The sequence below is a fragment of the Phasianus colchicus genome, chromosome 12 (assembly GCF_987193195.1).
Source record: "Phasianus colchicus chromosome 12, bPhaCol1.hap1.1, whole genome shotgun sequence".
NCBI classification, from domain to species: Eukaryota; Metazoa; Chordata; class Aves; order Galliformes; family Phasianidae; genus Phasianus; species Phasianus colchicus.
Window position 1 is genome coordinate 9,651,632 of NC_143447.1, and position 24,673 is coordinate 9,676,304.

Here is a 24,673-nt window from a genome sequence, read left to right on the forward strand (position 1 = left end):
GAATATTAATTCAATAATATGCCAGTTACTAACCTGAGTAATTCTTATCTCTGTTCTCATCTAGTTCAGTGCTTGTTGTGGCCACAGTGTCTGCCAAAGCTACAAGGAACATCTGCTCTAGTCGAGTGAGGCCTGGCAGACTTGAGTGCATCAGGTGGCTTGAAAGGACGCTGGCGTGTTCTCGGCCAAAGTAAGTTGGACCATACTGTGAGAGATTAATGACTTTAGATTTACTCTCCCTCTTTTCAGGCTCAAAATCAATGAAGTCATCAGTTGTAACAGGCTGAATCTGAAACAGATCTGAGTACTGGTCCTCTGTTTTTTTTTTAGCGTCTTCTTCAGAGCCCTGGGGTATTTTAGAAGTTTCTTCAGAAACATAAGTTGCATCTTGATCTGCAGCAAGAAGTGCATAAAGTGGCAGTGGAGGAATAGAGTCTATCTCTGTGTAGTCTCGAGTACCATCTTTTCCAGCTGTGATGGTATCCTTTGCAGTACTGCCACTTACACTAATGGTGCGAGAAAGATGGCGTTTAGGACCACTTCCTTCTCCAGCTTCTGTGTCTTTTACTATTGCAACTTCTCCTGCAATACATTTAACTAAATGTGATAGAATGGCTTTGGCTCGGCGAACTTTACCCAGATCCATAAGTTCCAATAGCTGAGTTGGATGATACTGAGGGAGAGTAGGTGAAAGAACATGAGCAGCTTCAAAAAGGCCTCCATCTTGAATTACAGTTGGAGTGCCGAAAACGTCATCCACAATACCTGCCCCATCAATTATACTAGTCTTCTTTGCTATCAAGCTTGTTTTGAGTGGATCTTGAGTTGCCAAATCTTCAGAAGTAAAAACATCACTTTCACCATCACCAAACTTGACAGTGTGTTTCCACTGTGCGTAAACATGCATTTCACAGTCCATGCCCACCACCAGAATACCATCTCTCACCCAGGAGAGAGAAACAGGCAGTGAAGGAGTGCCATCTACAGATGATACCAAATCAATTGATCTAAGCAAAACCCACTTTGACTTTATACCTTGTTTTATGCTACCACCTAGCGGTAAAGTAATAACAGCTACACCCTCTTTGCTGCTTGTTTGATCTGTTACAATTCCTGAAAGTCTCCCATACATGAAAATATTGGCACCAACTCCAACTGTCAATATATGTGAACCATCTTCTTTTGATACCCAATCCAAATGCACCAAATGCTTGATATTGGGCACCAGGTATTTGTCTTTATTCAGACATGCATCTGATTTGCTGTAAACAAACAAATTACTATCTACACTGACCCTTGAATCAAGCACACTTCCAACTGTAACTAAGTCATCTAGATGAATTGTCTGTTCCAAAACCCATTCCGATCCTCCTGTAGACTCGCACTCAAGTATACAAACATGCATGGAAAATTCTTTTGAAACATAGCCATTATGCTGTACAGGCTGCTTGTAAGCTACTGCAAGACGTCCTGTGTAAGAACAACTAACAGCAACTGGTCTTCCTACTATGGTGACAGTACTGCTGTTGTCTTCTCCTTCATCATTCATTAAAGGCCATTTTCTCCAATGATATGTTTCCCTTTCTTCATTTTTGCTGTTTGGATCTGTCTCTACAGTGCACCTCCAGAAACGCACTCTATTGTCTGAACATGATGTTACAATCAAATAAGGTGCAAGGCAGACTGGGTATATTGATGAAGAGCTCAAGTGACCTGAAATTAAAACAGACATAATTGCTAATAGTAACAAAACGTCAAATGACTATAAAAGACAGCCACAACACTGTCACTATTAACAAAGCACTTTTTGATCTGGTGTTATTTTTCTAATTTGGAGTAAGATAAAAACAAATGTTTTAAGATCAGTGACAGTGTTAGTAGCTTGGGCATTACTAATCATCTGCCAGTTCCAACACTACCCAAAGAAGATAAAATTTAACTCAACTAATTTAGAAAATGATTGCTAGAATAATGAAAGGAATACAAAGCTATAATAAGATGAGTTGAAGGACATTAAGATTAGGCTTGTGTAGCACTCAGAAATGAAACCTAAGGAAAGCACAAGAGCACTTAAAAATATCTTGAAAAGAAGAAAAGAGAGACAGAAATAAAGGGGGTAAGTACACAAAGTTTAAAAAAAAACAACAACCAAAAAACCCACTACATACTCATCATATCAATGCTGACAGGGGATGAAGTGGGTATAAATTGTTCATTAATAAACTAAGCCTAGGAATTAAATCTCCAAGCATTAGAGCAATAAGTTTTACAAGAAGCTTTGCTCTGGGGGACTTGATACATTTCAAAAAGAGATGATGAGACATAAAACGTTTTGGATTTGAGAGACATGGACACAGAGGTGAGAGAGTCTTTTTAGTTCTATGTTTCCTGTGTCATTCAATCAAGAGAGTGATGGGGTTAGGGTTACTATCCTATAAAGGTGGTAAATCAGTACATCAATTAGATAGAAAAAAAATGTTAAATTTACCTGCTGAAGGAGTTGCTCTTATTACTTCTACACCAACAGGAAGATCCAGTGGTTGGCTATACACAAGTCTGGAGCTCAGAATGAGTTTACTAGCAGTCTGAAGATTAGCAATTGATGAAGATCGTGGAATAGGACTCACGCCAGGTGATAAATCTGGAGAAGAATCTACAGTCTTCTGCTCAGGTATGCTAAGCTTATTCTCCGATAAAGTAGTTTCAATTGGTTTTGCTATATTGAAAAAAAAGTCATTGAAAACTGCTAAAAAAAACCCTGTTTATATGTTAGGACAAAGCATGAATATATTACAGTCACACGTTTTTCTTAGTTGTGCTTCAGTTATGCAGAAAATAATTATATGTGTTGGCTGCTTTAGTTTTACTGCAAATAATTTTATGCTATGACTGCTCATTATAAGACATCCATAACATTCTGAAATACTGATAATTTAAAATAAAGAATTCAATGATACGTTACTTATCATTTCAACATATTTTTATATTGTCAGTAGTATAGAACACAACCAATGTTTGCATGGAACCTTACTCCTATTGCTTCTGAAACGACAAGCTTCAAATTTATAACATGTCATGATATTTAAAATAAACATCCACCAATAAGAAAATACTCACCTAAACAGGCTTGCACAGATTTGAGATGAAGATGCCACATCTGAAGAACAGAACAGCCAGTGCTATCTTTTTCAATTACTACCAAGTAGAACTTCTCTGAAAAAGGAGGTGGGCGATATCCTGTAATTTAAAAACATTGATGAACTGTCATGAAGTTTACATTCAACAATTGATTAAAAAAAAAATGATACAAAAATTTTTTTTCCTCCTTGAAATTGATTACAAAATGCTCAATACTAGTAATAATATTTAAATCAATATTTTGTTTGCTCAGATTTATAGAAGAATTAGTAAAATGGAGAGACTTACTTGCAGCCAGCCTGAATATTTTTGATTAATTAAACACATTTGCCTTCTCAGTCAGTTTGAAGTACTCTGCTATATTGGAAAAGCTCTTTTCCCTACAAGCCTGCATTCTACCTTTTTTTTTTGTTTTAAATCTAGTACTAAATTCCCAGTTACTTTCTATAGGATTAATTATGAAGATAGATATGTTCACCTTATCACTTGTAACTACATATTAATTCAGGAAATATACTTCTGTTCTACTTTTATGCATTTTAAAAGATACAGCATTTTGAAAAATGGACCTTGTCATACAAGTTAAAACATTTTACTTTAAGCAAATAGAATAATTTTACTTAATACTGTTACCACGTAGGCAATGATTTATATAAACAGCATCAGTCACACATTTCACTAAATTCAACAGATTCTCCTTAAATTGAATCTGGGATGTGCCTGCTAAATTTTAGTACTGTTCAAGAACAGTTTTGGTACCTACTCTGTAGTACTTATTTTTCTGCTGTACCTTGTGATGGCTGGAAAAATATCTCTGTTTCCTTCTCTTCCACATCTTCCTTTTGTGGCTTGTATCCCAAAATGAAGTCTTCTTGAAAGACATGAAGCAATTGAGTATTTGAGCCACACTGAAATATTGAGCAGTAGTAATGCTTTCAGAATGGTTTAACAACATTTTGTACTAAAATAGTTATTTTGTATAATCTGACTATTGATAAGGAGGGATCATTTATAATGATGAAAACCATTTCCTATTAGAAAAACATTTTCATCTGTACATGTTCTTGAACCTTTTGTTTGTATATTCAAACAATTTTACTGAGATCTACCATACTAGACTAATTCTGTAATAATATTTTTGCTGCAATTGCTTAAAGATGATTTTTATTTCTTTAGATGATGAATAAATGACCATAGTAAAATATCTTAGACTTCTACTACTCCTCTTTAGTGGGAAGATGACTGCAATGAATTAAGAAATCTGCTAAAAAAGGGAAGGAACCTCAGATACTCCTCTCATATCTCAATAGCTGTTGTTCCTGACAGAAAGATATTTCTTTGCAGTACCTCTACCCCTCTACAAGGGAGGCTGCTGGGACTGAAATAATTTCCTGCAGACAAAGAAGATGTGTCCCCCAAAGACAACGATGGCAAAATTTTCACATTCCTGAATATCTTCTTTTTTCCAGAGAACTATGGAATGGCATCTTCCTCCATACAGGTATTTTTAAAATCCTACTAGGATGAAATTAGCAAGAGCTAAGTGACTCAATATAAAAGGTGTGTTTCTTAGAGCTTCATCAGATGCCATTACAACAGTGGCTAAGAACAAAGGAGGTAGTGAGAGGTTGCACAACATTTGTATTATGGGAAAGTCTACAGTCACTACTGTGATCAGGATGCTCTCTAAGAAAACTGGATTCAGTGTCTTTTCATAGAAGAGAACTTCCTCTCCAGAGCTTGTTGCTGCCTCTTCAATTCTAAAGCTCTTCCTAGTTCCAGCTTCACCTTTTCCTTTAATAAATATACTGATGTCTACATTCATTTTTTAAAAAATAGGAAAGTGACAAATAAAAACCTAATTATCCTATTTACTATTTCTGTAGGTGTTGGTAACATCCAAGAATGCTAGTTAGGCTTTATACTGCTCATGTCATAAGGGAGGTTAGAAGCTAAGGAGCTAAGAGAAATAGAAAACATTAATTGTCTTTCAACACAGGTCTTGAGAAAAACTGTTTCTTATATCGTAATGATGGCTTACAGCCATTTCCTTTATTCCACATATCATTTCATAAGAAAATCGACAAAAATTTTAGAAAAAATATTTTGTATGCCTGAATTGAAGGTGGTCCCATGTGATTAATACTTAAAAGACATAGAAGAATAGAGAAAGAAATATTGAAGAACAGATAAATGCTTATTTACATTTGTCAAATATACCTATATGTCTAAGTAAATTTTTTAATATGATAAAAAAAAAAAAAAATTATCACAGGCTACTACCTAAAGAAACCAGCACAGTAACTTCTTTGAATAACAACTTTGTCATTTAAAGTTATGATTCCTACATTTTAGAAGACTTAAGCTCTAGTTTTTATCTTTTGATGTTGCTTTTGTTTGTCCTTATGTTATGCTGAGTTTCTGAAAGTGACTGTTATTTTTTTCCTTTAAATCATGATGGGGGTAAACCAGTCTTTGGTCAAGTTTATTTTAAATAAGATTCATGCCTAGAAAATATTGTTACACCCTATGGCAATGGACTTTGAGATCCAAGCAGCTAAAAGTTGTCTCCTGAAAGTGTTTTGAAAGGTCCTGAAAGGTATCTCAACATTCATGGAAATTCATCACTATCATTATCACCATAGAGAAATGTCATTTCTTTTATGTCTTTTCAATAGATTAGGTTAATTACTGTACAAAGCTATCAAACACCTTTATGTGATGTCCTAAAGAATTAATTAATTATTTACTTTGTTAGTTATTGCATCAAGTTCAATAATGCATCCAGGTCGAGCAGTAGATTGTTGGCTCACAATGTTAAACACTTCCCCAATAAGTTTCTGAAACAAAGCAAAATGAGATGAGTTAGTAGATTTTTCCTTCAGACAAAGGAAATTGCAACCATTTACAATAAAATGATCATTGGTTTTTTTTTTTTCGTTGTTGCCATGAATAGTTAATAAGCTTCTTAGGCTTCTTCCTGTTTTCATTTTGTCAGTTATGAATAATGTGCTTATCAGAACGTTTACACTTTTTGAGTCTGAAACTGTTCATGGGGATAACATACCAATTTAATGGAAAGAAAATGTTGTTTATTTTAAAATTTATCCTTTCATAATAACATAACTCAGTGTCTGTACCACAAAGAACTGAAATATACTATTTCACCTTTGTTTAAAGCTTCAGGTTTTGTCACAAGACTGAAATTAAAAATCAATCAATCAATCAATTCAGGCTATACATAAACTGAATGCACTCTAGGTTACTGCTGGAGCATTCACATTCGTTGGTCAGGCTGATCAGAATACTGACAGCCAATATTTTTGCAGGATAGCTTATAAAATAACAGAAAAATGGAAACTGGAAAAATGTGCTTGTTTATTCAGTAACAATTAGAAGGGCAGTTTTTGCTTTGCTTGAAGTCATAGGAAAGAAAGATAAAAGAACAAAAAATATGAGTCAATACTACCATTAACAATAACTTGCCCTGATTTCCTCCTATATCAACATTAACTGTGTGCGTGTAAGTCTTGCTCTTCCCTCTTCACCTGCCTAGCTGCTCCTGACTCCCCTCTTCTGAGAAGACAAAGAAAGAAATCCCATTTTTCCTTCCCTCTCTTGCTAAAGTTTCCCTGTTAGGGAAATTTTGTTTCAGTTGAGCCATTTTTAGCAGTAATACTTAAAATTGCCATCTGCTAATGTTTATAGACATTTACAAAACACACGTAATTATACAAATTAAAAATTAAGACCTTATATGTGCAACAGCATGAAACTTGATGTGCACAAATAAATGAAGACAAACCACTGGAGGGGAAAAAAAGTTACCTCAATTACTTTTATTTTTAACATTTCAAGCCATCACTACATAAAACTTACAGATGATTCTGGGTCAGATAGCTCATCCAGAAGCTTTCTTGCATCTACAACAGCTTGGTAGAGCCTCAGGTTTTTGCCATCAGATGCAACAAAACAAGCACTAGCAGAGTTGCAGTATGTACCTAGTAGAAAAAAAGAAATTGTGGAGTTAAAGAAAAAAAATGGGCATCAAATAGCCTCAGGTAGTCATTTATTTTCCACTTCACAATATCTGAATGTTTTTAACAATAACTGTTATAAAATATTGAAGTGAAACAAAACCAAGAAATTATGTGGATTAAAACACCAATATTCAGATTTCAAAGTTTCTGCTCATTTATTTTACTAAGAGTCCTCATAAAAGTTGAACAATTTAAGTAAGATTCACTTTTTTATATAAATATTGTTCATAGATTGCCTAACAGAATACTGCCATTCCTTAAAATGATTGTGTTTTCTTCACTGTCAAAGAGAACCTCTGAGGAGGTGCTTGGAACTCTAGCTTCCCTAGGTTATTGGAGATGATTTAAAGTAGTCTAAGGTAAACTGTTCAGAATAGCAGCTTTGCAGGACTGAGACAGCAAAAAACTTTACTACATGATCAAAGGCTTTTTTTTTTTTTTAATCAAAGAAAAGTTATGCATTTATTAAGCATACGTAGTATTTTTGAGGTTGTTCAGTGCCTTTGACACCCATTTAAGAATTGCAAAGGTCTGCCTGGCCTTACTGTAATAAAGTATCCTAGCACTATTAAACTTGAATAATGTTACCCTCACAATTTACATTTTTTATACTGTCCACAAAGACAACCACTATTACAACATCTTTATAATTAAAAAATAAGTACCTAAGTGGCAGAGTAGATTAACATTTCTAGCAACAATTTTCTTAAATGTAACAGAGCATCAAAATTTTATACAAAAACTTCCTGCAAGGCATTGCATCTGATGTTGTACATCCTGACCTGCAAATAGTGTTTGCAGTTTTGTAAAGTAAGTGTAGTTGCTTTAAGATTGCCTAACACACTGAGCAATGAGATCACCTTGTCCTGTTGTGAGAGTGATTATTAACTCTAACAAAGAAGTTGCTGCCTGTCAACTGTTCCATAATAACTACAAACTGTTAGCCCACACAAACCATGCAATTTTGAAGTAGCTTAGCCTCACATGGAATAAGAATGCCCATTGGCACAACACAAGGAAACTGCTGAGAAGTACAATACTCCAAATATAACAGTAATTTATTTTTAAAAATAAATTCTAAGGCTACCAGTGTTAATTTTACATGGGATCATGCTAAGAGTACTTACCAAGGCAGTAGCTGGGAATAAGTGTGGGAAGCCAGGCTACATTGGAGAAAGCGGAAGTATGAAGAGAGTTAATTCGGGCCAACTCAGACACTCCTCCAGTGTATGACAAAGGTCCTATTGGGTCTACACGCCACAGAATCAGCTCACTGTAAATTGCATTTGGGTCATGAAATGTACGAGTTGCTGCATTTTTAAGTTGTTGCCGAGAAGAACCTTTCAGATGTTTACTAGGATCCATTACTCTGCTTATTCTGTCAGAGCTGTGAGAACTGTCTGATTCCGGAGTTAATAGAGCATTATGATGAGAAGATGTTAACAGTAATGGTAAAACAGAATGGCAAGCTAGATCATTAAGATGAAAACGGTGACCACAGTACCTAAATTTATGTGATACAGTTAGCACAGTAGTGAAAGCTGATTTATCAGCAAAAGTCACTGCCCACTGATTTAGAGAGCCATCTATATGCTTGGAAATCATCATTACTATGGGAGAAATTATATTCACGTTTGTACTGCTCTGGGTAAAGCCTGGTCCTCTATTCTCCAGAGTTTTATCTGAAAAGTCCATTGTCTTCTGATGTACAGCATTACTGGTATCTTTTGATAAGACAGGGCAAGCATACATCATAATATTTTTGCTAAGGGAACTAGCATCTCCTGATGGAAACGCAACAGGAATCCTAGAAGAAAATGAAACCTGTAAGGGGAAAAAAAACATAAAATTAGAATATAACAACTCAGTGCAAGTCCAAATACATGTTAGATGTCACAGGAAATGCTTACAAGTTAATTCATTCTGATGACCAGATTTAAATTGCAGGAACACAATGACTTCATTAGGATCATAAGTAATAAACCAATTTCAAATATACAACACCTGAACTTGGCGAAAGATGCCTGGAGTGTATTCATCTAAATACTTCACATGCCATAGCAGAAAGGTACCATCGACAGGATGGATGGTAAAAAGCATATCTGGATTTCTGTTCCATTCAGTCAGCAGCAACTCAATTTTCCGATCTAACAAAACTGTTGGAAGAGGCATCCGTAGGCTTCCTCGTAGAGATGTTTTGGGGCTTCCCTCTCGTTCTCCATCTTCATGTTCTGAAGAGCCTGTACCAGTCCCTGTCTCTGATTCTCTATCTATAGACAAGTCTGCAACAGAAATGTGTTTTATCTATTTCAAATATTTTTCTACCATTGTTTCTATTCCAACCAAGAAAACATTTTAAAATCTGTTGACAGCACTACCTCATAAGAATATTCATGCAAACTGAGGGTAGACATATCTGTCTGTACAACTCTCCACTTATTGCTCCTAATTAGTAATAATGAATACAGTCATCAAAATTGAGATACATAGAATCTTACCCTGTCTACGATTATTCGGCTCAATTACATAAAAACAGATATTTAGTACTAATGCTGGTTCCACATTTAGAATATTTATTTCTGTTTAAAAGGTTATCATGAAATACGTGGTATATGATCATTGATGAAGTAGCATGTACAGTCATAATTGTGACAAAATAAATTGCAATAACCTAAATTTTAAGAACCCAAGAATTATGAATGACAATATTTCATTAGTTTACCCTCAGTATTAACTCTTCCTTGTTTAGGCAGAAGAGTTTTTATTATTACATGTTGTTAGATAATTCTTTATTCTTAAGTTTGAGGAGACAAGGGAAAATAAATTTTTTAAATAAATAAACAATAAATAAATAAATGGTTTAAATAAATAGGATTTGTAATCTTTAATAAAATTGAAGGAATACATATTCTGGAAAAATGACATTTTCTCAGCAATGTGAAGTCTTTCCAGCAGGACATCTTTTCCAAGATTAATTTCTCAATATGTCCCTCTGTTCCTTTGTGAACAGCTACAATTGGGATCGCTGGATGCTGTAAGGTTTAAGAAGCAAAGCTTACACTGGACAGAATGCAGTTTCATTCAAGTGGAACAATGTCCAACCCTCCTAAAAGGTATCATCAATTCATCCTTCATTACTGACAATCAGGCTGTATGGTAAATCAAGAGCAAGTCCTAGTCTTTATTTCCTAACTATGAAGCATTTCCAAAACAGATAGGAAAAACAAAGCAACCTTTCTTTTTCACTGTATAAATCATTACTGCCTTCCAGTAGGGGGATATTTCATTAAGTTTTTCATGCCACCCAGTTATTTGAGGAGGCAAAATTGTAGCTATTTCTATTTATTTTAGGTTAATAACAAAATATTATAATTTCTGATTCTCATGCTAGATATTTGCATCAATTACTGCACTAAACAAACATGTTTCAAGACTACTAACCATGATCTAATTTCATGCGCAAACCTCTCTCTTTTTCTTCTATTTCTTCTTGCTCTTCAACCTCAACATTATCAAAATCTTCTTCTAGTTGTTGTTCAGAAAGTTTTCTTAGATGCTGCATAAATACTTCAATAGATGATGTAAAATTAAATTCCTTATTATTCAACCAGTGAACAACGAAGCCTCCATTGCCTTCATCTGTATTAAAAGCTGTTCCAGCCAAAACGGATGGAATATCTGTGGATAGTTGTAAATAAATCAAAAAGCTGTATCTTAAATCTATATAAATGTATATATACTTATATAGTACACACAGATTTTCTTGATTGAACATTTAACTCATTCTTGGTAGAACATAATTTGTGCCTGTAAGTTTAGGAAAAGTAAGATTCAGATCAAGTTCCTACATATGAATTATAACCAATAAAAATACAGTTTAACATTATTGAAGTAACAAATTGTAATGAGAATAGTAAATGGTATTTACTAGGTCTAATTGCTCAGTTTCATAAGTTACAGTGTTGTCACTTCACCTACTGACTTTAGGTAAAGTAGTACCTTTAATCTTTTTCTTCTACAAAAAACAAACTGGTTTTATCCTAAAAAAAATATTGTACAACTTTTCTTCATTCTGTATATTCTGTAGTTAAAATACTTCATCATATACTGTTGCCTCCTTAAACCCAACAATCAAGCATGAAGCAGACTTGAAATTTAGGTTGTGAAGCTTTTTTTACCTTCTGATATGCAAAAATAAATTTAATTTGGATTTTAAGAATGCTGAAAGTTTTGGGCAACTGGCTGTAGGTGACCCTGCTTAAGCAGAGGCATTGGACAAGATTATCTCCAGAGGTCTCACCACAACTATTCTGTCAGTCTGATTTTGGGGGAAAAAAAAATCAGTAATTAAAATATTCAGACCAATTTGTTTACAAAATTCTAAAAAAAAAAAAAGTTATTCCAAATTAAAAAAAGTTATGATATAATATCCTTCCTATGAATACCTTGTATTCAAGACGCCGAACAAAGAACATGGACTTCAGACCTCTCTATTTATATTTTCCATTTTGTGCAAATCTATTTTTAACAATTTGATAAATGGTTTCATTTTACCTGTATTAGGGTTGATGCTTGCTGCTATGTGGAAGTGACCGAGTGCATTTGCGTGATGTGAAATGTGACGCTGAACTTCGTGAGTACCCTGCTGATCTGGCAATACATCTGTGTGGGTAACAAGAACGGAAGACCTCCTTTGTCCTTTTCTCATATTTTTCAAGTGGTGAATTGTCTGGTACAGTTAGAAAAAACAATTTAAGAAACAATAAAAAAATTAAGATAGAAATATTTATGTAAAACCTAAAGTTTTAAAATTTCCTTTTCCCTAAGAAGTGAAGTCTAATTTCAAAAAGATTACTTGAACTTCACTTCAAAGGAGATTAATAAAGCTCATGAGTATCAGTTCTAACTGAAGACAAAGTTCTTTTAGCAGTCTCCTAAAAGGTCCTTACATTATCTGCTTCAAAGACAAAAAAAATCCAACTATTTTGTGTAACATTCATGAAAAAGATTATTTCTGTCTAAAAGCAGAAACAATTATAAAGCAATTTTATAATGAATTATTTTTATGCAACTAAAAATTAGTGAGAGTACGTGGAGAGTGCAGCTTATTCAATAGCCTGAAACATAGGTGGTTCCACCCTCTCTGTGTATTGTCAGTCATGATATATAATTAGTAAGAACTTCACCTGATTGTTATATTCTACAAATGAGTGGTGTTTTTGTTTGGTTTTGTTTTCACACAGGTTTTTTTCTTCCTGTAAACATAATATACTGTATATGACTGCCACTGAAACTTAGAGCGTAACATTTTTATAATTCTGAAAATGCAATTATCTAGTCAGATGTCTAAAGTAACGTGTATTTACTGCTTCTACTGTTTTTTTTTTTAATACAGACTTTCAGATCTGAAACCATCTTGCTATTCTGTATTAGTCATGGTCTGTCCTCAACACTTTTAGTGAGCTATGGAAAAACTAGACTGAAATTTAAGAACATGTAGTTTAGTTGCAGATCTATAAACCTCTTATTTCTTCAGTGATTAATAATATACTTCTATAAATAATGCAGACTATTCTGCTATGCTTATAAGAATTAAATAATACACAGTCTTAGAGTTCTGCATAGTTTAAATTTTCTAGTAAACGTTTACAAGTTTTAACAATCCTGAAATACAAAATTGACAAGTACTGTACCTCTAATGCATGCTGTATTCTGTCTTTGTGCTTTCCAGATTGAGAAATGGTGCTGCTAATGCTGGAAGTGCTAGTTTCACATATTTGCTCACCCAGAAGAGTATCTTCTGGTAACAGTGTCTCTGCCCACAGTCGACAGATGCCATCGAGACATGATGTGAGTAACACATTGCAGACTAAACCCCTAAAGAGAAGCATATAAAAAATATTACGCAATATAGTTAAATTGTGATTAAAAACACAACAAAAATCAGGAGAATATACAAGTATTTAGCCTTCATCATTACTTCATCTAAATTTCTACCTCTCCCTCTAAGCTAAAGGTTTATATAAGGGTTTGTATGTTATAAAACTAAAGATTTTATAACAGTAGTGATTTTCAACATGCTGACAGATAAACTCATAAATTATTAGCAAAAGTGCATGTGAACATGGAGTGGTTACTATTTGATAAATGCAATGGTTATTATAAAACTGCAATTATGGAACTGTCGAAATTATTGTTTTGCTGGATAATGTGAAGAATACATACGTTTTTACTAAATCCTGAAAAGTGAATCAAACAATGAATTAAACAGCAGCATATAAAACAAGGTTCAGAAAAAATCTTAGTGCTAACTGTTTAAAGAAAAAATTTTATTTCCAATGTCACAATGTCTGGCAGAACTTGAGAAGCTCAGACCATATTTTAGGATAAATCTCTCCTATTAACATGACTATAATCATTGTAATAAGGAATGGACATCTTCGTATATGCTGGATATGTTCAATTTCTTCAAAGTGTAAGCAGTGAAATTGAACCATGTTCTCATGGCCAAACTTTAAGCAGTGTGGTAAAAAACAAAACAATACAAAAAACCATAACAATTTGGTCAAATATTTGCTTGCTGGTTTGTTGGTTGTCTTAAAAATTAAATCTTTCAAACCTGGGCATGTACTTGCTAATATTACGCCATGAAAATCCTGTCACTGCTCGAGGATGAGCTAAATAGGCAAATGAGAAGTTGACAACCCCTGAGCATTTCTTCTTCTCTTCATTCTCTTGGGGCAGAAGAGATGACTTCCAACCAGTTATAGGATACCAAACCTTTAAGAGGCAATCATCCTAGGTAAAGCAGCAAAATAACATGGGATTAGCTAGCTATAAGTGAAAAAAGTCAGAAAAAGAAAATACTAAAATGGTACGAGACTGCTGTTCAGTACCTTTCATGAACACTCAATCTATGCCCTGGGACTATTTGCAGTTTTGCAGACAACCCATTCCTGGGACCAGAAATTTCACTGATAGTAATCCTGAAATGAGTTGCAGGACTGAATAAATATTCTGGTAGGAACACACTACTCCCAGAAGTAATTTTTCTTGCAGTCCATTTGTTCCCCTACGTTCCTCTTGGTTCTCTTTGCATTTTTTGCATATTACATGTGTGCTTAAATCCCACATCCATTCCTCTGCAAAAATGAAAGCCAGAAAGGCTGCCACTCCCAGTTCAACATTAAACTCATTAACAGTCAATTTCTCCCTTAAGAAAATTTGTGCTTTAAGTCCCTGGGGGTTCCCACGCACAGGAAGCCTGATTTTTGTGGGAAGCACTGTATCTGCTGAGTATAGGCACATGAATGATGAGTGGCTGCACAATGCAACCCTTCCCTCCACTAGCAGAACATGTGCTACCTTTCCAGTTTGAATGGATGGCTACTACTGATCTAGTTAATTGAAACAAAAGTGAATTGCTGACACAGTAATACTCCAAATGCTGATAAGTGGTACTGGAGTATGACTACACCAATGTGAACTAAGGCAACATTACTAGGATGACCACAATACACTGTATACATTTGTGCAATACATCCTTGGATTTCAGCACTGGAAAGGGAGTGTAGATACAGAATAAACAAATAAATTACAAATCTCTGGGAGCTCTTATTTATTTCCTGTCAAACATGTAAAAGGCAGTATCTGACCAGACTCTGCAAGAAGGAAGTTCGAGAGACAGCACTGTTAAAAATTATGATGAAAGTTGTGAAGGAACTAAGATGGATCTATCCTACAAACAGGAAATAACTACTGGAACCATCTGCTTCACACACTTAGTCAAATTCTTAACTAAATAAAATAAATTCATGAAAAACAGAAGCATGGAACAAAGAAAAAGTTTTGGTATTTTTCTAACTACAATGACTTTAAATGTAATATTTTTAAGGTGACATTATTAGATTTTTAGTCATAAAGTAATGACAGCTTATGATTCCATTGTCCTCTTTAATAAGTCTAAGAAGATAAAGGTTTCTAAAATTCCTATATCATTTGACCAACATTAGCACAAGCAATAAATGCCCAACTATCCAGACTCTCTAAACTCAAATGAGAGGGTAACATTAAAGAGAATTATTAGTTGAAAACTAAGTTTGAATAGCAATTTGACAAAAAATATGACAAATGGAATTAGAAGTTAAGAACTGATAACCAAACCCAGACTTCACTGTAAACAGAAAATCTTTCTGTACACTGATATGCACATTACACCTGCTTAAAGGCATATGTTTTTCATCATGATCTGAAATTTATCCTAATTATTTCAAATAAAGGATGAAAAAATTGTTTACGCATATCTGAAAGTTCATCTAAGTATACTTTATCTAAAATATTACTGAGTCTGCATAACTGTCACTGTATTTTCAGGACAATTCTGAAGTATTCAGTAACAGTAAACAGCTAAATCAAATTTCTTGTTGAAATTCATGGAATTCCATGAAAATAGAGCATTATACAGAAGATGATTACTTAGCTCAGATTGCAGTAGAATACATGGCTATAGGACCATTCTATATTATTTTCTTCTGTCAAAAAAAGGAACGCAGCTGAAGAACTTATCTTGTTTGTTGTTGTTTTTGTTGTTCTTACCTTCCCAGCTGTTGCAAAGTATTCACCATCAGGAGACCATGCCATCAAATGTACTGATACTGCAGTCCTAAAGAACACAAGAGTAAAGTTTTAAAATGTAAGTAAAGTCTATTTATTCTACAGTATTACTCCATATATATTTAGTTAATTCAGTGTTAATGTCATTATTTAATTAAACTATATTTGTATTTTACAGTTGTTGTTTTAAGCATACTTTAGATATGGCAGAAGCATAAGAAGTATTTGCTATAAGAAAAGATAGTATTTAGTATTTTCATATAATTTTCTTTAGAGAAAAACAGCACATTAAAAAATCAGTGGTTTTAGGTATGGTAAGACTAGGCTAGATCTAATGAGATCATGGAAGTGAAGTTTTTTCCACTTGCTTTTCTACTCCCAGAGGCCAAGACATGAAAGGAAGGCATCAAACAGCTCTCATCTTGATCAGCATTGCATGTCTGCTTGCTGCTGCTCCTCTGTCACATCCAATATCTCAGCACTACTTTCAAAGGATGAGAAGACAGGGACAATTTATACATATTGCCAAGGCTATAGTTAAGCCTTTGATATGTTACTGGGTGACTGAAGGTCACCTGAAAAAATGAGGGGTTTTTTTTTGGAGTAACTTCCATTGTTTGAATTTTATGATAGTTTAAGCTTATTTAAAAGTGTATTTTAAAATACATTTTTGGAGAGAAGATAGGGTTGATATGAGTTGGCATTGCAATCTGTCTTAAAATGAGAACTGTCTCACTCACTTGCACTGCCAGACACATTTCCAGTCATTCAAAACTGGCAGAACTTTATCATCTTTCATCTGATTATCAGGATCATCTTCATCTTCTTCTAAAATGTCACTAGATGGTGGAGCCCACAGTTGCAAATAGTCAGTTGCTGTCAGCAGCCTGTTACCTGAATGTGATTAACATTGAAGACGTGAAACCAAACTGATATGTGCATAATGATGTATAATGTCTGTCATCATATTTTGATGAAAATAATTAAAAACAGGTTGAACATTCAACTTTATAAAGTCCATTTTAAATACAAAAGAGTATTCAATCATATTATACATCTGTTTTTATCAAAACATTTTGAATGTATAATGCCTTTCAAGAAAAACTGTTAGGGTTTTGATGTTTTTAAGATGACTTTGTATGACAGACAGTTTTTAATAATGACCTTTGAAGATGCTGAACAGCCATTAATGTCTCAGATAATGCACACTGGTAGATATCTTATCAATATCTCTATTTTGGTAGAGTTTTATTGTAAGTCAGCAATATATTTAAATGATTATTAGTGGTAATTTAAGGTAGTTTTCAACTTAGCACTGTGATTCCCAAACTAAGATCTTACATAAAGCACTCAAATACTTGCATAGAATCTTTATAAATGCATTGTATCTGATGCTATGGTGCCAAGAATGGATCATCTAAAATGTCTGTATTTATGCTCCCACTTCATTTCAATAAAAATAATTTATGCTCAAGTTTTCTAACTACAAACATTAAAAAAATGCATCACAAATTTCACATTACCTTGAGGATCCCAGGCTAGGTTGTAAGTCATAGAACTGAGAAAAAACTGCCCCGTTTTAAGCCACTGACACTTAAGCTGCTGCAGTTTAAAAAAGAGTAAAAATTAATTTTAACATCAACAGCAATGGCGTTTGTATTTATTTCTCACTAAGTTGTTACAAATGAAGTCAGGACCCAGTGGTACACTGTGGAATCTAGTTTGAATAATTTCAATTGTCTTATAAAAATTAAACACATCACAGATCAGTCACATCACATACAAATGAATCTGTAGATTGCTATAAGCTAGTTAAATTACATCACACATTTATAACAACATGAGGAGTGGCAGTATAGATGCAACAGATCACAAAACCCACTTGTGAACACAATTAACACTTGACGTTTGGCCATGACTGTGCTGTTTAAACTAGCTGGGATACACAAGTCCAAGTCCTATTTCTGTATTACAGACCTGGCATGTCAATTTAAAGAAATATGAGCTGACTGCTATGTCACTCTTGCATCAGATCTTGCTGTGAACTTGAGAACATTGCAATTCCCAGTTCTGTTTATACAGTGCAAGATCCTTCTCATTTATTATTATTTGATCTTTTATTATTATTATCCATTACCATGGATGTTGTGAAATGTGTATCCAGTAGCCTTTTGTGTGCCAATTTAATAACTGATAGACATACTTTTCCTTCAGAACCCAAAATGAATTACAATCATGAAATATATACTTACACTATTTCTTTTATGAGAATTTACACCAAGTGGTTCAAAAATGCAAACAGCATTTCCATATGATGCTGCAATCTGGAAAAAAACCCCAAAGATTCAAGATACAAGGTTAAGAGAGAAGCCTAACTTCTCCACAATCTTTGAAAGAATCTAAAGAATTTCTACAGTGCTACCTCAATGTACAGACATTCAACAAGTAAAATGAATACAAATGTTATTCAGAGTATTATACAAATACTTTCTATAGGAAGATCAGAAATGCATACCTTTGAACTAGCCCATCTTTAAGATTTTAACTATAAGTATGGAAGATATTTTATTCAGTGGGATGAACACTGTCAATCAGATCTAATACATACTTCTAAGGCAACTACTGTTAATGCATAAGGGAAAGCTGATATCTTACTACTTCTGCTCATTTTCCCTACTTTACAAACTAACTACTGAATTAATTATTCGTGTCTGGGTCTCAGTGTGACCCCATGTTCCATTTTGTACCACTAAATAATAATTACTAGAAAAAGGGAAGAAATTTGATTCCATTTTGAATAGTTAAATACATTGTCAGGGAAGACAAATAGTAATAGAAACACTGAAGTTCTTGTACCACTCAATTTCCTTCATCACCTTGTTTTACAGAAACCCTCCATGTACACAATGGCCTTTATTAGGAAGTAATCTAGAAATACTCCCAGTACTCAAATGCTTGTAAGTACTTTTGACAATCATTTAACTGTTTTCTTGTATAAAAGATTTTTAAAAGAACAACTATTTAAAGTTCCTCTCATTCTCTTTGTCACAGAAATGAAATAAAAGTTTCACTACATTTCTTATGAAATCTTACTTCCTCTTCACATGGTGGGGAGAAAATTAAAATAAACACCAAATCAAAAAAGAACGGACTTTGAGTTTAGAGTCCTGAATGCAGAACTCTGCAGAGGTTCACAGTGGTCTTGCAGAAGCCACCTGTGCAAGATGGAATCTCTCTTCCCACTGGGCCTGCATGGCTGAAGTGCAGGGCCCTCTACAGCTAAAATTTGCCTGAATAGGTAACAGTGGTAGGCAGATACAACTGATAAGCAAAATTTGTGCTCACTGCTCTACAATACTTCATAGGAAGGCTTTGTTTTTTTTCATGGCAATCTAGACTGTGTGTTTAGCATTGTGTGGGGATTAAAAATAAAGCCACATAGCCAGTCAAAGGCCACACAGTTATGACAGCTCATATTGCAGCACTTTGAAACACTGCAAACGTGTCTTGAGCTTTTCTGAAAAAACAAAGAACCTTTAATTTATTATTCTGCAGGACACACAAACACCCATGTATGTTTACATAAATTATTTATCCCTGACATGATTTGCAATACACAAGCAGAAAATAATGGGAATCACAGAAGCAGGAATTTTAATACCATTGCTATACTGCAACCAATATATCTTTCCACATTTTGAGAGGTTTGTTACCGCACATGTTGGAAAGGTATAAAATCCATTGTTGTAATATAACTCCTGCCTTCTCCCTGCACCACAATCTAAAATTTTCAAAAATGAACTGTATTAAAACAATCCTCTGAATGGTGCTGAAAATCACAGATCAGTAAAAATCTTTGTCATTTAATTAACTCGGTAATTACATTAATGTTTTGTGTTGAATTGTTTGAGTACCCTTTTTCTTTAGGCCTATATAAAAATGAAAACTAAAAAAACCAATCCTTACCCTGCCTTGTCGCTGGGAGCACTCCACACAACTGACCTGAATGTTTCCATGTTTAGCACCAGGAATAATTTGTACACATTCAAAGTCATTTGCCAGAATAACAATGTCACAACCAGAACCATATGCCTGAAATGATTTTTAAAAGAAATACAAATTAAAATTTATTAAGAAACAAACACGCAAGCAACTAAGTCATTTAAAAAGTCAACTAAATCATTATTAGAATTATGTTTGAAAAATGTAAATGAAAAATGTAAGCAAGTAATGGAGCTTATGTTGCTATGTAGAGAGTTCATTCCTTATCAACTTGGTAGCAACAGCAGGATAATCAAGAAGTATAAATCAACTCCTAGGACTTACTCTGTCTTTCAGACTAGGAACAATTATCAGGAGGGAAAAGGAATTTGAGCAGACAATGCCAATATCTGAAGGATTTACAGCTGGGGATGGTTACATCCTTCTGCAAGCAGATGTGAATGTATTGTGGTTTAACCGCTCCATGCACTAAGTGTGCAATACAGTAATACTGTCTGCTTGCTTTAGGGTTCTATGCTTTTGCATTTATTGGACAGCAGAGTATAACGTGCATTGATAAATAATGTCAAGTATCAGATGTTGATGGTATACTAGAAATGTTTATTCTACTGTCAGGAAAAAAATTCTCCATGATGAGAAGATAAGCATATTTTTAATGTTCTCTCCAGCATTTTGGGAAACAGAGAAAAATTCTGTTAGTCTGCAGTGACCACATTGCTAATTTCCATGCTAGACTTTCCTGCCAAAAAAAGAAAGCAGAGCCTAAGATTTTCTGTCATGTAATGCTACTGCTCCTGAATATCAGTGAAAGCCTATTTAAACAGGAACAATTGTACTCTTCTTGAATTTTAAATTTACACAGGTGATTTTCCTTTTTTTTTTTTTTTTTTTTTTTTTTGGTGTTATAAAGTTTCAGAGGCAAAAGCAATGAGACAGAGCTGATTTCAAGATGAAATAGGAAAGCACACCTTAAATTTTCCCAGGTTTAAATCCTGGCAAACAAACAAACAAAACAGTAAGAAAACTTATTCTAAAACTTCAAGTCTGTGTGTTCTTTCACTTAAAGAAATTGTATTGAATTTAAGCAGAAATTCCTTCAATTCATCCTGCTGTCACCATTCCACCCCCTTTAATAAGAACATCAAATGTTGCTTTTCCACAAGGATCCCATTTCTGCACTTCTCTGGGTTTTAAAATAATGCTTGTTACAATACTGCAAAACAAGGATTTGTCCTGGGTATGTTGTATCTCATAGATAAACATAGTATCTCATAGACAAACTACAGTATAAAGAGTGTAAGAATAATTTATAGTACAATGATAGCTTGCAGCACTTGTTTTTGGCAGAATAAACACGTATGTCTGCCAACCTTTCACCTGTCCCTGTGCACCAGAATACTCTAAGCCCCATAATCACTGCAGATGATCTGTTGTACTGAAGTCCCACATTCAAGCACAGAAATCCCTTTCTTTCATAAATCTACTAACAAGCTGTTGTAAAATAAATAAAAGTCATAGTAGGAGGCTTCTTTCCTTAAAGGAAGTTTTCCACTGATTGTAATACAGAAGACCAACATTTTACAGCAGTTGAATTAAGCAGGAACGTGCCTGTTCTCAGCAGGCAGTGCCAGATGCTATAAAATTACTTTGTCAGTTTAACTTGCCCCTTGCTTTTCTCACTATAATTTCTAAATTACTGAGTCGTAGCCCTCACTTTTGAGGTCAGTCATTTTAAAGGCTACTAAGTGAGTATTTCTATAGGCTTCCAATGCCTGTTGCTGGTCACTATAAGGTCATGGTGTAGTAAAACCACTGGAACTAGAGAAGTCTACAAGATCTCTCAGTCTCACATGTTTACTTCTGATCTTCCTGGGAAGGAACAATGAAAATCTGAAGAAAAAAGGCTGAATTTAGTGAAAGGATCATCACTGCTTAAGACAGGAAGGGAACAGCAACATAAATAGAAAAAGCAGATACTCAGCCTGTAGAATTTTTTAACCTACCTCATGTTAATTTCTGTCTGATTTACAGACCTTTGAACTTTTTCTTGTGCTAACATTTCCCTTATACCTTGTGTTGCTTGCAGTACAGAAAAGATTTAGTTTTTACTTTTTTTTTTTTTTTTTTTTTCAGTGAGAGCTCTGAAAGAATTTGCTCCTCCAGCTGTCAAACAATTGGGCCTGCTAAAGTATCTCAACATTTGGCTTGTGGAATTCTGGATGGTTGTTTCTAAGGGAAAGGATTTGGGATTTCATCAGAGAATATTATGTCTCTCAGCTTGAGAACTGGCAAAGATACAAAGAAAAATGTCATGACTTGAGAAGTAGAACTGTGATAAAATGTTTCACTATTAGTTTTCTTGAAGCCTAGAAAATCATTGTTTCTATAAATGACCTTTCTGCTACCACAATATTTAAAGTAAGTGGTTATGCATGTCCTTGGAAAGAAACTATTAATGAAATGATAATTCCAGGTTCCTTTTTTTTTTTTTTTTTTTTTAAAGCATCTACAATTTCTCACTCCATAGGACGTCTGCCAGCACAGTCATTAACAGAGAATATGTTTATGGATTTTACAATCTGAAGATAGTTAGGGTCAGTAACTACATTGCTTGCAAACACCTGGTTTTGTGAGTACTATTGTCACTGCTCTAAATACATGCTTTTGATATGATCTTATATAATGTGGTCCCCTTGCTAAATACCAACTTGAACATGAGAATACACATTTTACTTGTAGATGTAGCAATTAAATGTCCAAAGTAGTCCTACAACTGTGTAGTTGCATGCAAAAATTAGAACTGGGTACACAAAACCTAGACTGAAAGATTTCCAAGGCCATGGCACAAAAATGAAGTAATGCAGCGTTGTCTTTCTGAGTCCTCAAACCTACAGCTGTTGTTCTGGGAAGCTCTGAGGAACTGATACTCAGGTATCAGTATACTGCAAGCAGGAAGGAGGGGGGAACCAACTGCTAAAAGGTGGTTAGAGGGAGATTATCTGTGTAAGAAAATACCTTAAGCTCCTTTGTGACTAGGCCATGCATTATTACACCCTGTCTGGAAGGGAACACATTATTACAGAAGTTGAAGATAATTATTTCCAGAAAGTGGGAGTGAGAGAGACTTGAGATATTGAAGTAACTTCTGGCACTGAACAGAAAATCTTTCTGCTTCATTGTTCCTCAACTTCTCATATTGGATTTTGTTGCAAAACAAACTCCATGAGTGGTGTGGAAAGCTGGACAGTTCAGCAAACATTCACAAGTAGGGTGAAGGAGATGGAGACTGTGCTGTGAATGCCCAAAGGAAGACAGGAAAACAAAAGCAGGTCCTGGAGTTCCAATATTTTATTCATCATTCTAATATTCACCAGCAGTTGAAACCCCTACTTCCAAGGGTAAGCAATTAAAACAACCAAGATTCATTTTCAGTTTTTTGTCCATCAGTCTTCCTCCTAATTACTAATACCAACAAACTAAGGGACAAGATTTAAAATGTTGTTTGATACATTAAGAAAAAAAAAGAAAAAGGTATTGGTCCACTTAAAATAAGATCTTAAACTCTGTTAATACCTTATTTTTTTTTCATTGTTGGTATTGATAATTTGACTTGAAAGAGATACAGACACGTGTCTCAGAAATAACACAGAGAAAGGAGAAGACTTCTCAAGTTCAGTTATGCTTACTGTTGTTAAACATGCATGCCTGTGTGTGTGTATAGTTGATAATGGACAAACCAGAAAAGTGTTAATGCTTGTGTATGTCTGTTTGCCCTGTGAAGGAAGAGAATTTAGTATGTTGTTTTTTAAAATGTTTTAGTTTCCCCTCTCCAGTCCCCTCTCCCCAGTTATTATTATTGCAACAAAAGAACATTTTGCTGGTTAATTTTAACATTTAGCATTTTTATGAAATTAACTAAGGAGGTGGTTAATAAGCAAAAGGGTGTTCCACAGAAGAAGGTTCTTTTGTTCTTCTTAAAGAATCATCAAGACATAGAGATCTGTTTCCTAAGTGAAATCTTACTATTCTTTCTTCTGTTTCTCCTCTTTGCCTACGTGTGGCACTGCACCTAAGTGTCCCATGTCAGTCCATGGGAGACCTCAGCCAGAGCACTTTCCCTACAGGTATCAGCCTGCAGCTCCAGGTTCTTTGAGGAAGCACTCTTGGTTCTGAGGTCATTTTCTTAATGTTGATATTTATTTTGAGAAAGTCTCTTGTTTCTTGAAGTTCTTTAGGAGTGTATTTGCTATAAAACTTCAGTAGTACATTATATCAGCACTTTTAAGAAAAGGCACACCCTCATTTGAAAATGTGTTCACTTTTTCACATTTACACTGTCACATTTTTCAAAACAGAAGAGATCAATATATTTTCCTGTACTGCAAGGTATTTCTACATAATCACCTTGTATTGTCTAAATACAAGCTTCCCATTTGATTACTTTTATTTCTATTTTATTTCTAATTATCTCAATATATTATCATGCTTACACCAGAACAGAACGTGTTTCAATCAAATCCTCTTTTTAATTTCTTCTTTCATTCCTTAAAGGTGCTTAACTAGTAGCCCCACTACACTGACAAAGAATAGGAAAGTGCCATAATAGTTATAATGTTTAACAGTAGTTCCTTCTGAAGGACACAGCTGACAACATCTTCAAGGGGATCCTTTGTGTCAGCACAGATCTCTCCTGCCAGAAGAAGAGTGGCCACAGAATTCGAGGCAACAGACTAATCATCTGCACAGCCTGATGGAAGGAATGGAAAACTGGTAAGCCAAGCAAAAAGAAAAGATGGAAAAAAACATGCTGAGAGATACTGTAATGGTTCAGCAGTGCAGAGGCCTTAGATAAACAGTTGTAAGCTGTCACTGAATGAAAC

General features: G+C 34.4%; 1 protein-coding gene and 1 long non-coding RNA gene across 7 annotated transcripts in view; one reads left to right on the plus strand and one right to left on the minus strand.

Annotated features, from left to right (window-relative positions):
• DMXL2 (Dmx like 2) overlaps positions 1-24,673 on the minus strand; it is a 52,773-nt gene that overhangs the window by 25,831 nt on the left and 2,269 nt on the right. For 4 of the 5 annotated variants that reach the window (XM_090148879.1, XM_090148878.1, XM_031616589.2 and 1 more), the window contains exons 2-18: positions 19,758-19,883; positions 18,044-18,115; positions 17,315-17,393; positions 16,532-16,685; positions 15,774-15,840; positions 13,798-13,976; positions 12,872-13,055; positions 11,733-11,907; positions 10,620-10,856; positions 9,183-9,460; positions 8,306-9,002; positions 7,018-7,139; positions 5,889-5,978; positions 3,929-4,046; positions 3,118-3,237; positions 2,489-2,716; positions 34-1,713 (exon numbers count right to left, since the gene is read on the minus strand). In XM_090148879.1, the coding sequence (XP_090005005.1) occupies positions 34-1,713; positions 2,489-2,716; positions 3,118-3,237; positions 3,929-4,046; positions 5,889-5,978; positions 7,018-7,139; positions 8,306-9,002; positions 9,183-9,460; positions 10,620-10,856; positions 11,733-11,907; positions 12,872-13,055; positions 13,798-13,976; positions 15,774-15,840; positions 16,532-16,685; positions 17,315-17,393; positions 18,044-18,115; positions 19,758-19,883 (4,606 nt within the window). Of the gene's footprint in view, positions 1-33; positions 1,714-2,488; positions 2,717-3,117; positions 3,238-3,928; positions 4,047-5,888; positions 5,979-7,017; positions 7,140-8,305; positions 9,003-9,182; positions 9,461-10,619; positions 10,857-11,732; positions 11,908-12,871; positions 13,056-13,797; positions 13,977-15,773; positions 15,841-16,531; positions 16,686-17,314; positions 17,394-18,043; positions 18,116-19,757; positions 19,884-24,673 lie in introns of those variants that run through there. The other variant, XM_090148880.1, reaches the window with a different exon arrangement.
• Positions 99-23,758, plus strand: LOC116244699 (uncharacterized). Of its 2 annotated transcripts, XR_004170255.2 has the most exons (9): positions 99-190; positions 2,528-2,671; positions 4,483-4,639; positions 10,189-10,291; positions 11,742-11,811; positions 12,910-13,028; positions 15,782-15,870; positions 18,680-18,748; positions 21,927-23,758. It is a non-coding gene; the product is annotated as an uncharacterized LOC116244699 (long non-coding RNA). The 2 variants fall into 2 exon arrangements; XR_016470383.1 differs by lacking the exons at positions 18,680-18,748; positions 21,927-23,758 and adding an exon at positions 16,174-16,501.